This window comes from Psammomys obesus, unplaced genomic scaffold, assembly GCF_907164565.1.
Source record: "Psammomys obesus unplaced genomic scaffold, mPsaObe1.curated_primary_1811, whole genome shotgun sequence".
Classification (NCBI taxonomy): domain Eukaryota; kingdom Metazoa; phylum Chordata; class Mammalia; order Rodentia; family Muridae; genus Psammomys; species Psammomys obesus.
The window spans coordinates 17,541,575-17,558,427 of NW_026593286.1; the positions used below are offsets into that span (position 1 = coordinate 17,541,575).

At 51.2% G+C, this 16,853-nt stretch overlaps 1 protein-coding gene across 8 annotated transcripts in view; it reads left to right on the forward strand.

The window, feature by feature from the left end:
* Window positions 1-16,853, forward strand: part of Tns1 (tensin 1) — a 209,133-nt gene that overhangs the window by 90,734 nt on the left and 101,546 nt on the right. For all 8 annotated transcript variants that reach the window (XM_055616887.1, XM_055616888.1, XM_055616889.1 and 5 more), the window contains one exon: window positions 13,034-13,075. In XM_055616887.1, the coding sequence (XP_055472862.1) occupies window positions 13,034-13,075 (42 nt within the window). The remainder of the gene's footprint in view (window positions 1-13,033; window positions 13,076-16,853) is intronic.

The following is a 16,853-nucleotide window of genomic DNA, read 5'->3' on the forward strand; positions in this document are numbered from 1 at the left end:
GCTCTGTGGTAGGGAGAGATGGTAGATTTGGGGAGACTTGTCTCTCTCTGAGGAAGGGGAGATGTCTCTGACTGTGGAGGAAGGACTCAGGGTAGTGGGGTTGGGGTCAGGCAGGACATCACCAAGCACCCTCACCTGTGGAATGAGAGGCCACGCTTAACAGAGTTCTCTCCTTCCAGGCATGGAGCTTGCTGAATGCAGCCTCCTGTCCTCATGCCTGGGAAGATCTGTAGAGTATCTTCCAGCATTCCCTAGGATGTTGGCAGAGATGCTGGGAAGCTCCCTTCTGGTGCTGGGTCGGGCTGTTCTGTGTCTGGGGATGGTGACCATTCCTCTAGGCATCTGTTTCTTGGAACAGAGCAGAGGGCAGCAGCTGTTACTTGTGAGCAGGCCAGAGTCTGGTGTGTCCCTGTGACTCAGGTGGGGATGCTCTGGCCATAGGGAGGGGAGCCACGGATCTTCCGACTTCTCCATGACCACTCTCAGGGAACAACAGAGTAGGAGGCTGGACGACGTGCTAGGGTGAATGCCAAGGCAGAGTGAGTAACTTGTGAGTAATGGTTTGGTGTCTCTAGGGCAGGTGGCCCTGAGACTTAGAAGAGTGGGACTGGAGTGCTGGAATGTGCCTCAGAGGTTGCTGAATCACCACCACCCTCTTTGAGTGGAGGGTCTTGGCTGGGTCCAAGCCACATCCCTATCCTCGCTCTCTCTGATTCCATCTGTATTAATCCCACCCACCATCTTCTCGGCCTGGTCAGCATGGGCATCTGCCTTGTAGTGTGGGCTTGCTAAAGGGCACAGAGTTTGCAGTCTGGCACTTCTAGCTCAGCCCCTCCCGGCTGTGAGACCTTGAACAACTCACTCTTGTTTAAGTTTGGGTGTCTTCCTGTGGAGAAACGGGAAATCACTTGTATCTGGGGTATTAAAAAGGATCACATGTCCAATAGATCCAGATGCAAAAATTCCTGTTTTGGTGCCTGCATTGTCCAGGCAGCCCCACCCCTCTTGCTATGCTTGCTTCTGACACTTCCAGCTTTCTCTCTCTCTCTCTCTCTCTCTCTCTCTCTCTCTGTATGAAATTCTCCCTTCTGTGCTTCCAGAATAGGCAGGGCTTAGGCAACTGGCAAGTTCAAGTCCAAGGGTAATCTGTTACTGCCCCAGGCTTCAGTAGAGGGCCTGGTTCCTATAGATATTCAGGGTTGGATGGGGGCATAGAGACCTGATGGTGCTTTAGGGACTCCCCAGGTTCTTCAAGATCTCCAGTTCACTTTCATCTGCTTCTTTCCCACATCTGGCTTCCCACTGCACTTGGCTCTGGCTCCTCAGCTCTCTGGGTCACACAGGCAGCTGGATATGTTGGCAGTGACTTCATGAGCCTGTTCTGGGGTGGAGCCAGAGGGCTAGAGAGTGACTTTGTATCTGGCAAAGTGGTTGTGTGTTTGTGTGCTGGGTGCGGAGTATGTATAGCCTGGGGCATCAAGAGCTGTGTGAGGTCACTGCTGTGCTGTCTGTGGGTGTCTCTGGGCCAAGAAGTCTCTATCTGATGGGCACTTTCTCTCTTCATTCTAACCTCCTACTATCTGAGGCAGTGAGAGCCAGGTCTGTTACTGTCCTTCATTCTCTTGCCTCCCTCTCAGTGCGCATCCCTGAGCTTTTCCCAGGAACAAGGAAACATGACTGGGGTGGATATGCGTCACACAGAGCCAAACAATGCTGGTTGCAGCCAGGCTTGCTCTGGTATTGGGGCTGGCCCTGCTTCAAGTCTCTGTTGTTGGCTAATTGGGAGCAAAAAGGGCTTCCTGCCTCTCACCACAGATGGTCTTAAAGGAGATTCGTGAGGCCCGGCTGCCCTGCCCTAGGGATCTCCTGCTTCCGGGGCTCTGGGCCAGCCTCATCCATTGCTCACTGCTGCCCCTGCCATCTGTGGGTCAGAAGTTTCTGCAGGAATGGTTCTTAGATAAGTGAAGCTTATATGCTACATAAAGAGTGGAAGTCTTAAGGGAGGCGAATGTTTTGATGGAAATTGTCATAGGATGTTGTCTTTACTGACCGTAGATGGGATCGTCAAATGCTTATTTATTTTTACTTTATGTATATGACTCTATTCCTTACATGTGTGGATGTGCACATGTATGTGTATGGCAGGTGAGAAGGCCAGAAAATGGTATCAGACACCTTAGAACTGGAGATAGAGATGGTTGTGAGCCACCCTGTGAGTGGGGAAATTAGACTCAGGCTTTCTGCAAGAGCAGCGAGCCATCCTTCCAGCCTAGATGGGAATTTTCAAAATCAGCTCCTTTATCCTGCAGATTCTCAGTTTCTTCCATTAAAGGGGGCTGATGGTGGAACTTGCATCACAGGGTGGGGCTGGGGAGTCAGTGAGTGGAGACATGTCAGGGAGAGCGTTGAGGCGCATAGAGGGTGTTGCATTGTGTCCCAGGCATTCCTACAGATGGGAGCTCAGTTGACTTCATCTTGACACTTTGCAGGATGGGTAAGCCATGTGCGCTACAGCTGAGCTACACCCTCAGCCTGATCACAATCTCGCTAACTATTGCCAACTAGTCTGCAAAGTAGTTCCCAGGGGTCCCTTTTATATTCGAGGATACTGAGAGTGAGGAGTTAAAGGGTGTCTGAGACCACATCCGGTTTATAGTCCAGCCAGCCCTTTGCTTTTTAGTTGGACACTTGTGGCCTCGTGGAGGTGTTCAGGAATTTGGACAGGGTGTCATCACATGGAAGGTGTTACGATCCTGTGGAGCAGAACCTACTCCCAACTGATGGCTGTAGTTTTAGTACTGAGCTATTTAGAACTGTGAACAGGAAAAAGTGATCCTTAAAGGGTCCAGGAGACATGAAGTTCACAGATAGACCTTGAGGCTGTGGAATTTCCCCTGGCTTTGCTTTCAGCCTGCTTTGGCAAGCTTTAACTCCTTTGAAAAGAGAAGTAGCTAGACATTGGGAAGGACTTCCTGTCAGCCCCATTAGGTGCTGAGTTAGGCTATTTAAGGAGTCCAGAGAATCAACAGAAATTGAAGACATTTCTTCAAAGTTGAGATGACCCTTTTGGCATTTCTGTGTTGCTGAAATAGTCATCCCAAGGATGGAAGGTTGCAGTGAATGTATTTAGCATTTCTCTCTCTGTGTCATCCTGGGACTCGGGGGTGAGGCTCAGTTGGTTCAGCTCTTGCCTAGCACGCATGTTTTTAGACCTCTGCAATGCCTAAAACTTCGTAGTGTGCACACTTGTAATCCCAGGACTAGAAAGGTGCAGGTGGGAGGATCAGAATTTCCAGGTCATTCTCTGATAAACAGAACAAAATCAACTTGTCATCTGGGAGGTAGATCAAGGACTTCCTAGAGGTTGGGAAATAGGGCGGAGCTTCCGTGGAAACCCTGCAGCTGTACAAGGGCAGAGGGCTGCATGCCATTGGTTGGACTGCACAGCAGGAGAAGGCATGGTTTAGGAGGCAGGGGGCTGATGATGCCCCTGTGGGACCTTCTCTACCGTGCCTGACTCACCCCAACTGCTGTGTGCCCTCCCCCAGCCTTTCCCTGACATATCCCATTGGCATCCTGTCCAGTCCTTAGCAATTCTTGAGACCTTTGGCTCTGCGGATTTTCCCATTGCTCTTCATTTTTTCTCCCCCTCTTAGGCATCCTTCCTGCCTCCTTGTTCAAATATGGTTTAGGGTCAAAGACTTTTGTTCCTTAAAGTTCTCATGTAGGGACAGAAACCCTCAGTGGGGAATGAGGGGTGAGGACAGCAGCTTCCTTCTGGGTGTAACCTTGGGAAAAACAGATGGACAGTCATCTAGAGCAAGAATGGCCTCTTCGAACTTCCACTGTCGCAGTTCCAGGCAGATTTATGTCTGTTTACATGCCTGTCTCCTCCTGAGGCTTCAACTTCCGTCCAGGGTTGGGGCCGGTCCTCTTTCCCCTCTTTCTCTTCAGCTCAGTCACCATGGCCTGAGTGACTTTCTTGGCTCTGTTTCTTGGGCTTGTCACTTCCTCTAGCCCCCTCTTTTAGCAAATTTTGGCCAAGCCCATAACCTGTCCCTGGACCAGCTTCTAGGATCTTCCTAGAAGTCATCTGTGTGCCATAGGCTGTGCCCACGCCCCTTGCAACAAATGCCTGGCTCCCAGAAAGAGTGGGTGCTTTCCTGTTCTCTGCATTTCAGAGACTGCTTGGAAGTGGGCTTAGCCCCTGCACTCAGGACAGAGGCCTGTCTCCTGCATCAGGCATCACATTTCCCAGATGCCTCCTCTGCTGTTTCTTTGTACCTGCTAGGTGAGCTCTCTACAAAAGTGCTGCCTCACCAGCCCCCTCAGTACTTTTTATTCTGAGACAGCAACACAGCCTTGAAAACTGCAGGCCTCAAGCCCCAGTCTTCCACATAGCTGAGATTCCAGGCCTGTGCTAACTGGCCTGGCTTCTGCCATCTTCTCCTTTAAGTACACCCTTCTGTTCCCTTTAAGCACCCTCTTCAGTCTGTCTTCTTTCCCTTTTCAGAGCCTCTTCTCACCTCAGTGCAGCTGCCTCTTTTGGGAAGGCCTCCTGGCTGCCAGCCCTGTCCCACTCTGGCCCTCTTGCTCTCTTACTGGCTTTGGAGGTATCAGGGGCTGGGACATTTGCTTCAGCTAGGCCCTGTAGGTAACACATTGCACAGCTTGGTTTGCTGTCCCCTTCGTGGCCTCACAGGCCACGGCCTCCATGGAAGGCTCCCTGTGGTCTTTACTGGACAAGTTGTAAGATCCTGGGCAAAATGGAGTCAGTCTTGAGTCTTCCTGGGGAAGAGCTATTCTTCCATGCTTGTTCTTTACTGCTGTGTGACCTTAGGCTGCAGATGTGGCTTCTCAGGACCCCTCCTTGTCTGTGAAATGGTTTGAGAGGCTCTCCAACAGAGGGTAGAATTTGGAATAAAAGAGCAGGAAATGGCACAGGGATTTTAAGGGAAGGTTGAGAAGTGGGTCTGCAGGAGTGATCTCACGGTTCCCCATGGGCGGTGACAGTTGTATTATGACGTTTAGACTGGATCCTCTCATTCAAGGATGGTAAGGCCGTTAAGCTGAAAATTACATGGCTAGGGTAGATTTTAGAAATGTCTTCCTGGTTGCCAAGAAGAGACCAAGGAGCTAGGTGTGGCGGCACATGCTTTTAATCCCAGCACCTTAGGAGTCAGAGGCAGGATGATCTCTGTGAGTTTAAGGCCAGCCTGGTCTATAGAGTGAATTTCAGGGTTGTCAGGGCTACACAGAGAGAAACCCTGCCTTGAAAAAAAAAAAAAAAAAAAGAAAAGACCAGGGGCAAGAGAGGAGGTCCCGGAAGGGTTAATGCCACCATGTGTTTGACTCAGAGCACTGCAATGGTGGCCTGGGAGAGGGACTGCCAGGCTTGGGGGAGTGAGGAAAAGCGGGGGGGGGGGTTAGGCTGCACAGATTTTGGCTTGATCCAGGTGGAGTGACCCAGAGGAGGGTTAGTGGGCAGAACTGAGACAATGGCTGGTGTCTATGGTTGTGCCCCTTTTCCACATCCGACCGTGCTTCCTGGCCATTGCTTGACTTTTGCTCTTATGTACCTCATCTCCAGGCCTGTGCTCAGTAGGTACTGGGAGCTCAGATTCTATTGCTCCCAAGGGCATCCCGGTGGGTAACCTTGTTTCTTTCTCAGATTCCCCATCAGTGGAGATCAGCAAGCAAGGCTATTGTGTTGGGTCCTTGGGGTCTTGGGTAGAATCACTATGATGCCCACAGAGCCTAGAGGACAGTGGTTCTCAACCTGTAGGTCACAACCCACTTTGAGGTTGTATCTCAGATATTTACATTATAACTTATAATGTAAATTAAAAGGTCGCAATGCTAGGAAGGTTGAGAACCACTGCTATATGCTGCTCATTCCAGTTGTCATTGTGTGCTGTCTTCCAGTCTGGCTCTGAAGACAATCAGCTTCAGTGATGTGGCCCACTTGGATCATAGCCGTGTCTGCTCTCCCCACCTTTACCCTTACTCCTTAGCTGGTTGGGGACCTGATATCTGAGTGCTGCTTGGAATCCTTAATTCCATAGGCTCTCAATCATCTCATTCTCCTACAGGCAGGTTGTTTGACAGGTGGGCTGTGAGAGCCACTCCTGAATGTGGGGATGTGGAGGGGTCTGCCAGGACAGCAATTTCCCTGCCCGAATAGCCCATTGACAACCGTGTAAGACCTGGCTATGGGCCAGACAGACAATGACAGGCGCCCCAGAAGAGGATCCAAGCTAGAGGAGGAACTTGGGGACATAGTGGGGTAATGCTGGGGTTCTTAGGGTCTTGGGGACAGTGTTCTGAACCAGTGATCTGAGATGGTCCTGGGTCCTGTCTTCCCCAAGTCCTGAGCCCAGTCTGGGTTGTGTTTATAGGAAGGGCAGGCCCCTCCAAGTCTCTGTCATCACTGGAGCAGAGAGATCCAGGGCAGGGCCATCCTTCTGGCTTGAGGTGTCCCTAGGAACAGGCTTTTTCTTACCTCCTGGCAAGAAGGAGCTCTGAACACTTTCTTTCCTGGTCATAGTTGAATTCTATATAAGGGAAGGAAAGAACCATGCAGTTGGCTAGGAGCTAGAGAGGAACGGTGCCCTGCAGGGTTTGCACAGGCCCAAAGGCCATGGAGCCAGGACAGGGGCCACTCCCTCCCCCAGGACATTTCCTGCCTAGAGCCTGAAGCTCATCCCAGGAGGCTAGTGACTTTGAGCCCAGCTGGCATTCTTCAAGCAGCCTTGTTCTTCCTCTGGGCCTCAACCCATAATCTTGGTATCTTTTGGACACCTACAAGACTCGAGGGATACCTGGGCTTCTAGAACAAAACAGGGTGCTTCCCAGGGGCCTTTGATTGCCCCAGGGCATTGATGGTATGAACCCATAGATGAGGTGCCATTTGGTTGTTTCTTTATATATATAGGCATGGACAGTTGATTTTTCTGTGGCCACCATGTAGTGACACTTGGTGACCAGAGCTTAGATGCTGGCTATCTTTTGGTACAAAGGTTCTCTGTCCACCACAGAGTGGTAGATGGTGACTCTACTTGGGAGTGTAAGGAGGAGAGGCTAGCCTGTAGGCACTGGGCTAGAGTGTTTTTGTGGTCCTCTAGATTTTGGGGTACCCAGTGGTTCCTTGGTCCTAGGCTTTAGGCTCCTCTTTTTCTTCCCCTTTTCTTTTCTTGGTTGTCCCTGGTGTGATTTCTGAACCTCCATGCTTTCATTAAGTTTTCTACTCTTCCATTCTTTCTGTCCTTGATCCAGGAGTTCTCTGCCTAGAGCAAAGCTTCTGATGGTCTTTCCTCTTCAATGAAGAACCTTCAATGGCTACTCAGTGTCAGCAGCCAAAAGTCTGATCTCTTTTCCTGGCCATTCATAGTTGCCCATGGTCAAGCATGGAAAGAGTGCCATACAGGCTCCTCCCCTTTTATAACCCAACTCATCAGTCCCTTCATCAGTCTTCCCTTCACCCAGCCTGGGTTCCAGCTGAAGGGGAGACGTGGTAGTTCTTTTGACATGCCACACATCCCCACATCCACATCTCTCACACATTTTAGTGCCCCTTCTAAATACCCTTTCCCTATTTTCCATTTCAAAACAAACATCAATTCTGAAGCGAGCATCAGGCCAGCTGCACACTGGGAATGGCCTCCATGCTTCACTTCTGTGGGAGTAGGGATGTGAGGGGTGGAGCAGGCCAGGGGACCCACGTGGGAGTGCGACACACAGCAGAAAGGCAGCACCGACACCTCCTCTGTGCCCTGTTCACTACCCCCCCTTGGGATGCCGACAGTCTCTCAGTGCCCTGCAACCCCAGCATACTTGCCTCAGTGTGCGCCTCACCCAGCTGTGGGGGCAGAAAACAGGCAGGAAATGGAGGTGTTTGAGGCTGGCTGAAGCAGGCAGTGGTTTTTTGGGAAGTGGCCCGAGACCCTGGGAGATAATGTACTGATGCCCACCTTGCTGGGAGTGGGGTGGGAGGGCGAGAGGGACCACATGTTAGACTAGAGCTTGATCTGCAGAAACCTAGGCAGCCCTCCTGGCCGTTGCTGGCCTGCTACTGCTGCCAGATGTTTGATTTGGGGGAAAGTAGCTTGACTGCCATGAGCCTTCTTTACTTTAAAAACTGATCTGGAAGTGAAAATATGAATGGCTGTAAAGTGCCCAACTCAGCGACACAAAAAGGTACTTTATGAACCCCACTGTCCCTCTGTTTTATGTACCATGGTGTCATTAATGTGGGTACCTGGACATGTTGGACAGGGGTGTGAGTCACCATTAACGCTTCTTTGGAAGTGAGCCATGTGTCTGTCACGTGGATGGATCCATTCAGGGTGGTGTGGCACACAGTGGGACAGCTTTCACCTTGAACCTCAGTGGATCATAGAAATGTGGAGTCGGGGTCACGCCATTGGCTCTCGTAGCTTCCAGGTTGGGTTCTGCAATCGGGGTCAGCATAGCAGTCATCTCCTATGACCTGGCTCCTTGGTCCATGGACGCTGCCTTCACCTTGTGTCCTCATGGGTTCTCCCTCCTGGGTCTGTGTCTTGATTTCTTCCTGTGAGGACAATGGGCTGTACTGAATCAGGATTCCCCTCGGTTGACTCACACAGTCACCTCTTTAAAGCCCCCGTCACTGGGACTGGTTTGGATTTTCAAATGCCAGTTTGGGGGATTTTATTCAGCTATAACATGAAGTGGAATCAGCCAGACACAAAAAGGCAAGCATGTGGTTGGTCATTCATGAATATGTCTGTCAGTAAAAAAAAAAAAAAACAAATGTCCTGGTTTCTGTCACCCCGGACATCACATGACTTTCTGTGGCTTCACAGGATGTGCATGTGGGTCCCCTCTCCAGCAGCAAACAGTTCTGCAGTGGTGACACCTGCAGCTGGCCTCCAACCCAGTGTAGCTCAATATTGCACCAGACACAGTGACATACCCCATAGGTTGGGTACTTGCTTCCCAGGACCGTCCTGTAGATGCCAGTCCCAAACTCCAGGGTGTCTTTGTGCTTCTGATGAACTGGGTGTCAAACTGAAATTCCCATGACCTTGCTTCGGGTACCACTAATTTGCTTTTGTGGCCCAGCAGACGTAGGAGGCAGGGTGTGTGGTGTACCAGGAAGGATCTGATGAAGGACACAGATGACGAAGTAGACAGGGTGAGTAGTAAGGGAGAGAGGGGATACACTTCTCTCCAGGACTGTGTGGAAGTCCCTCCAAAGCCCGTTCTTTGGGGTTTGTGTGAGACTCCTTTGCATTGTTCCATTTGCTCACAGTCTGGGCGGCAAACCCGGGAAGGCTTTTGTGCGTATTCTCCTTGGCCTCTCTGTGCAACATTCCTCCCTCTGTAATGATGAGGGTCCTGGGTCCTGAGGAGGGACAAGGGAAGAGTCAGAAGTTCTGGGGCCAGCACTAAGATACAGGGTCGTGGAAGGAGAGTTCGTGTGGCCTTAGAGGGATTTTGTTCCTGCCTTAGGGGGACAGAAGACTTGCTTCCTGGGATCCGCCTTGAAAAGGGAGTTGAGAGGTGGGAATGGTGGTCAAACTCCCCCACCCCTATCCCAAGTATCTATCATCAGATCGCAGAGATCTCTGGGGTAGGCACATTCTCAGAGGCAGAAGTTGAGCTATTATGGGGTGGGAAGGGGAAGAAAGGACTCATTATTCAGTGGGTATGGTGTGTCAGATGATGAAAAAGTTCTGGACGTAGGTAGTGGCTAGTATGTCACTGTGGATATACTCAATTCCAACAATTTGTATACTTAGAAATGCTTAAGTGATACTTTTTTATTTAAAAATTATTATTGCTTTAAATTACTTTTATGATACTGGGTACTGAATTCAGTGTCTTGTATATTCCAGTCAAGAGTTCTACCCCTGAGCTGTGTCTGTAGCCCCAAGGACGGAACTTTTTATGTTATGCATATTTTGCTACAGTAAAAAGGGAGGCAAGGGGCAGTGAGACGGCTCAGAGGGTGAGGACTCTTTGCTCCAAAACCCAGAGTTCTGTCTCCAGGACTCACATGATGGAAGGAGAAAATTGACTCATGGAAGTTGTCCTCTGATCTTCATCATATGCCTGACACACACACACACACACACACACACACACACACACACATACACACACACACACACACACACACACACACACACAATCCTAATTATTTCTATTAGAAAAAGGTGGTGGGAGGGGCCCCTTAAGCCACGTATACTCCATCACTGGGGATACTGAGGCAGGAAATAAAGGGTTCCAGGATTGCGTTGTCTATATAGTAAGACCCTGGATCAAAAAAATAGTCACCACAACCACCAAAGAAAACAAGAAAAAACACAGACCCAGCAAGTGTTAGGAAGGAAACCCAAGATAGTGTTTCTATCTAGGATTCTGTGAATGCTGGACCTCAGACTGATGAGGTTCTAGTGGGGAGTAGGAGGCTTCCTGTACAGCTTCTTGGGGACTCTTCTACAGGACCTGGCCTATTTAGGAATTGGAGCTTTATGTAAGCAAGGCTGAGAACTTAGGTTTTTAGTGTGGCTTTGGGGACAGGAGTGCCATCCAACTGGGGCCCAGGCTCTTCCCCTTACAGGGTGGTGAGGCAACGAAAGGAGGTACTGGCAGGTGTAATGGGGTCCTTGCTCTTTGTGAAGAGCAGGGTGGATATGAGGTAGTGCAGGATATTGCTTCAGCCCAGCTGTGGCCTCACTTGCCCATCTGCTAAGTAATTAGGGAGCCCGGGTCCTCGTAAGCCCTGGGTGAGCTTTCACACCGCACCAACCGAGCCATGGCTGCTGGAGAGTGAGTGTGGTGGTGGTTGCTGCTACTGTGACTCCTAGTCTTTTGGCCTTCATCTGGAGACATGGAGCATTAGATTAGGCTGATTCTGACCAATTACAGAGGGGCTTCCGGGAGGGGGTGGGGTTGGTAACTCACCTGAAGCTAACCACCTGTGTTGTGTCTCAGCCCTGGAATCCCAGGTGCCTTGCCGTGGAGGTGAGGTCACAGCAGGGCTGTCATCAGAGCCCTTGAAGACAGCCCAGGGTTACCTGAGTTCCCTACAGCAGATGGAGTCAGCCATGGCTGCTGTCATGAGTGTGGGGCTGTTGAGCACAGACCACAGAGTGGCAGGGCCTCTGGTTCTCCTGGCACATTCTGGGCTCCTGAGAGGGTGGCTGGAGGCCAGGGTGCTGGAGAGGAGAGACAGATGGCCTTTTAAGGAAACATTTCTGTGCCTCAGGAAAAAAAAAAAGGAGCAAGAATGAGACCAGAAGCCCTGAGACACATAAGTCCGTGGGCCAGCAGCCATGGCCCAGTCAGTTATTGGCTCCTGGTGGAAAGGCCCCTGAGATACGGCATTGCAGGGTAGTGGTGGTGGGCATGACTGTACCACCTTAGGTGCTGGTTCTTAGTGGTACATCTACCTTGGGAGTTAGGGTGAAGGACAAGGAAAGGGACCAATTTAGGACAGGCCTGGGAGAGAGACCCTTTTACGCATCCCAAAGCCGCTGCCCGTTTTATGTAGTGGAGGCCAGTTTGGATTTAGGAAGTGGAGGCAGCCCTGACCTCCTATAGGCCTCTATAGGAGGCCTCCTATAGCTCTCTCTATAGGCCACGACTGTCGGTCTGCTGAGGAGCCCAGCCAGGATGTGGCCCAGTAATTGTACCCAGACCCTGTGAGGATCAGATGAGTTGGGAGGGAGCCTCTGAGAGCCTGGCCTGTGTTTTGAATCTTCACAGCGCCCATGGTTGGCTTGGGACTGTGTAACCTGTGGCTGCGCCTGGGCTGTTGATCAGGATGGCCAGAGGCAGCTCTGGAGACCTTCTTTCTCCTCCACCCTGTCTTTGCTTCCACTCTGGGCCTTGTCTCCCCAAGTACCTCTTCTAAAAAATTAACCCTGAGCTCTATGCTCATGTAAATCAGGAACTAGGCTTTGGGCTCTTTCTGCACCCACCCCTCAATTCTCCTACAGGGAGGACCATGAGTCAACAGACCTCTTTGTACCAAATCTTGGGACCCAGGTCGCCTGAGTTCAAGTTACTAGCCTCACATTTGCCGTGTGACCTTGGGTAAATTGCTTACCCTGTCTGTGCCTCCACACCGTCCCTGGGGAGGTAACACTAGAATCTGTCTTTCTGGTTGTTAAAAAGGCAAAGCGCTTTATATAGTAACACGCCTGCCAGGTGGTACCAGCTCAGTAAATGTTGGCATGGCCTGTAGGATGGGGCTGCTTACCATCCAGAGAGGCAGCTGCCTGTGCAGCCACCCTCCGCCTTTCTGTGGACCTCTGGCCTGGTGCTTGGGTGAGGAGGAATCAGAGCCAAGGTGGAGTACTGAGATCCAAGAAAAATGTGTTGGCTGGAGAAAGGAATGCGCTGGCCTCTGGCACGTGCCCTGGTAATTGTCAGGGTGGTGTGGCCTTTAAGCCCTCCTTCCTCTCTCCCTCCTCTAGAGGTCCACATTGCCATGGCCCAGAGAAGGATGCTGATGAACTGATAATGACAGGTCCCTTCTCGGTAGTGGTCACCCTCTCCCCAAGTGCTCTATGCTGTCCCTGGAAGATCTGGCCATTCCTAGTCTGTGGGAGCCTCCTCCAGCTCTGAGTTATCATGAGCCACTGGCTGTGGGGAGAAGAGTGGGGAATAGGATTCTCCTTTCCTATGGGTCTAAATCATATTTTTCAAATATTTTAAGTCCCTCTTTCTACACTGTAGAGAAACCAGGAGAGAGAGGGGGGGGGGAGAGGGCAGGAAAAGGTAGCTTTATGGTATTTCAGGATCCAGGTTATAAATGCTGCTTTGCTGACCTATAGGAGGTGTGTTAGGTTTTACAAGATTTGACCTCTGAGGGACATTTCATGTTTGTCGTCTGGTCTAAGTTTTTGTGGTGGCCTTCTGGAGAGCCCTCCCTGTGGCCCTGAGCAGTCTGTCCCCTTGGGGATGGGGTAAGAGTGGGCTCAGGAGGCCCAGGGGCTGCTGGGACAGATGCTAACATGGACTTTCTCTTCCTCTCTCACAGGTGGCTGCCCCTTGTGTTCCTCCATCCAGCCATGAACTGGTGGTGAGTGGTCTTCCCTTCTTGTTTCCAGTCTCTCCTGAATGTTAAGAGCTGGGTTGGTGGGGTGGAGAGGGTTGAGGGCTTTGGGCTGGGCTGGTGGGAGGATATGAGTCATGAGGTCCCTCCTGACATGATGCAGGGCCTGCTCTGTGTGTCTGGAGATTTGAGGTGCTTGGGAAAACCCATAAAAGGCCATCTCGCATGTCCCCAGGCCTGGCTAGGTTACTGTTGTTCTAGAGCCTGGAGGGTGTACCACATTACCTCCTTCCACCCTCCTGACTGTAGATCTTGTACCCTTCAGCTGGAGGCAGAGGGATAGATGGCGTTTCCCAGAGTCCATCTGTGAGGTGGTGGCCTCTGCTCCTCTCCTCAGCTCTGCTATGTCCCCATGACTCTGTTTTTCTGCTTTTATGGCCCTCATCCCCTTCTTCCCTGTCAGGTTTCCAGAACAGTTCGGACAGGGGCAGGACCTCTGTGAGTTGTGGACTGTGGAGCTGGCCCGTGGCAGACTGATTCCAGCTGGGCTGATGAGTGTTGGCCAGGTTTCCTGCTTCCTTAGCCTTTCCAGGTCCCACTTCACTGCCTTCTGGGGGCAGGGCAGGTCCAAGGACTGCAGAAGGGCTCTATTTGTGTGTGTCTGTGTGTGTGTGTGTGTGTGTGAGAGAGAGAGAGAGAGAGAGAGAGAGAGAGAGAGAGACAGAGACAGAAAGACAGAGAGTAACAGAAAGACACAGAGAGATAGATAGACAGAGACAGAGACAGAGTAGGAATGTACAGAGGGGCTCCATGCAGGGGGGATCTTCTGGGGCTGGTGGGGAACACCTATGGTGGGGCCATTGTTGGGGGAGAGTCTGAGTCTGGTTGTTGGCATTTTTCACAAAAGTGAGGTCACTTGCTCAGCCTAGACATGGGACACAACCAGATCGTGTCGTTTTCTTTTGTTCCAAACCTAACTTGCCTGTGATTGTAGCCTTGTCTCTTTCTCTCTGTATCTTGGGTTTACCATTGATACACTTGGGCTCTTAGACTCCTGGCCACTTCGAAGCCATGTCACTGCTGCTCACTCAGGCCAGCTATGGAGGCCTGGCTCCCTAGGACAAGTCTCTCCTGGACTTCAGCTGCCCCACTGGGCCCTCCAGGTGGGGAGTATTATTTTCAAAGAGCCCTGTAGCAACAGCAGGGTAGGGGTGGGGCTGTGATTGGGGCCGGAGAGGTCTGACTAGAAACCTCTCCAGAGGTCGTGATCACAGAGACATACCATGTACTGGAGGAGGGTGGTGGAGAGAGAGTACAGGTGACTCTTGTCATCGGTACTAAGCTACCTTAGGGCTAAGAACAGAATGTCCTTGGCTGGCCAGGAAGGCTGAGGGTCCAGGACTTAGGGACCATGAGGTAGAGGCCAGCATCTGGCTCGTGAGCCTTGTTTACAGAGACAAGGTCCAAGGTCAGGACAGAAGGGCACAGGATGGTGCTCCAGCTGGAGGCCTGCGGTTATGAGCTGGAAGAATTGCCTGCCTTTGAAAGGCATGTGTGCCAGGTAGGACATCTTCCTGTTTCTGTGTTGTGCCTGCTTGCCCAGTGGTAGTAGCCTTGCAGGAGTTTGGATAGGGCATCTCCTGGTAAGGTTGGGGCCAGGCGGTGGGGATGGATCACAGAACCCACTTCCCTAGTAGTAAACGAGCTCCACTCCCTCCTCTGGGTTCCAGCAACCCACTCCCAGATCTTTATTCCTCCCCTACACTGTTTCCCAACTTCTTGGTGCCAACCGAGTGACCATGAACACGTCGCTGAACCCCTCTCTCTCTTAAGTTGCCCTTCTCTAGAATGGCGGCTAGTAGTCGTACCCAGTTCATGAACCTGTCAAAACATGAGACTAATCCATACGTGTGTGTGTGTGTGTGTGTATTCCAATACCACGTGACATCTGCCGCCTCACTGGAGCAAAACCTAAGGTTCTTCCACCGAAGCTGTCCTCTCCCAGCTTATCACTTTTCTCTTCACTCTGTTTTAGCTACCCAGCCTTCATCTTGCTGATCCTTAAACATGTCAGACACCATGATACTTCAGGGATACCTTACCTTCGGTTCCCTCTGCCTCCAGTGCTTCCCATAGTCACACCTGCAAGGTCCTTCCTCTCCTCACAAGCCAGCATTTCCCTTCCCACAGGAATCTCACCCCCCCCTCTCCTCTTCCCTTGGTCTGTCGTGCTTTTGACCTCTCCCATACACTACACCTTGCTTATTTATCTTTATCCTGCTGAAGGGGGTTCTACCCATTTCCCCATGTGAGTTCCAGGACCTGGGACTTCTCTCTTCCTTGTGCTCAGTAGCCGTTCATACAAACGCACTAGGCACAGTTTAGGATTGTGATAGCTGGGGGTGGGATGGTTGGTTACTGTGGTGGTCCTCTGTTTCCCCTGTCTGTGGTGAGTTCCACACATGGGGGTCTGGGGAAGGCCGCTGCATTGAGTGGGAGGCCCTATGCTGCCCTGCCAGCGGGAAAGTGGTTCAGGAGAAACAAGAAAAAAGTTTGGCTCCCCACAGAGCACTCAGCACCTGCTTCCTCCAGTGGGTGAGGCAGGTGCTTTGAGAAGGCTCCTAAGGAGGAAAGGGTGGGTTCAGGATTTTCCTTCCTTTTCCCTCCACTGCCAGCCTTTCAGACTCTGTAGGCTGCTGTCTGGCCTGATCTGTTCCTCTGTTTCCCAACTTGGTGTTTCCGTTCCATCTGTCTGTCCACAGCATGTTCTGGCCTTGGTTTGGTTCTGCTTCCCCTAGCTTTCTTACTGACCTTGGACGAATCCTGACCACCCTTCCCCTGATTCAGGCCCGGATTTTCTAACCAGCTTCAGGCCTTGCTGGCCAAACATATTTTCCAGCTTGTGCCCAGGCCAGCTAGGGCCGAGTGGTTTAATCTTTAACTCGTGTTTTCGTCTTACTCAACAGATGTTGCTCAAGGGATTGGGTAGAAGAGACCAGGGTTTGCCCCCTCCTGTGGGGTTCAAGGGGGGAGGTTGGAGTTAGGATGCTTGCCATAGACACTCTCCATCCTTGCAAAGAGCTGAAGTAGCTGTTCTCAGGCCCTGAAAGAGAGTTTGAGGAATTTCCCAATGATGATAGCTGAATGGATTGCCCCCTAAGGTACCTCATGCCAGGTGCTCTGTACTTGAGAACTGGCCCCGAGAGACCTGAGTGGGATGGTCATCGTGGCATCTGATGCTCGGTTGTCACAAGGGGTAGTACCCTGGGACGCCTGGGTAATGAGAGACACAGCCTCCCCTGCCATCACCAGCCTCACAGTGGGGGTTTGGAATGTCCTATAGATTGACCTGGAGGTCAGGTTGGGACAAGAGTTGGGGAGTAGAGGAGTTGGAGTCCTTAAGGGCACATGGTTTCACCTGCAGTAATAACATGGCATTCTCCTCGCTCCCAATCTGAGGTTTTACTTTCCTGGGTCTCAGTTACCTGATGTCAACCGAGGTCCAAAAACCCTTAGTGGAAAATTACAGAAATAAACAATTCATCCGCTTTAAATCGTGTGCCACTTTTGAGTGGTGTGTTGAAATCCAGCAGTATCTGTCCACTCATGCCCAGTGAGTACATGCTGGAGGTGCTGTTTGCCTGTGAGTCAGCAGCAGCTTCTGCTGTCAGATGGGCTATCATAATGTTGGATTCAAGTCATATAATGGTATCATAATGTTGGATTCAAGTCATTGTTATTCTACTGAATAATATCCCCACTATCCAAGAAATTTCAAAGCTGGCCAATCAGGCAGGGCTAAGGG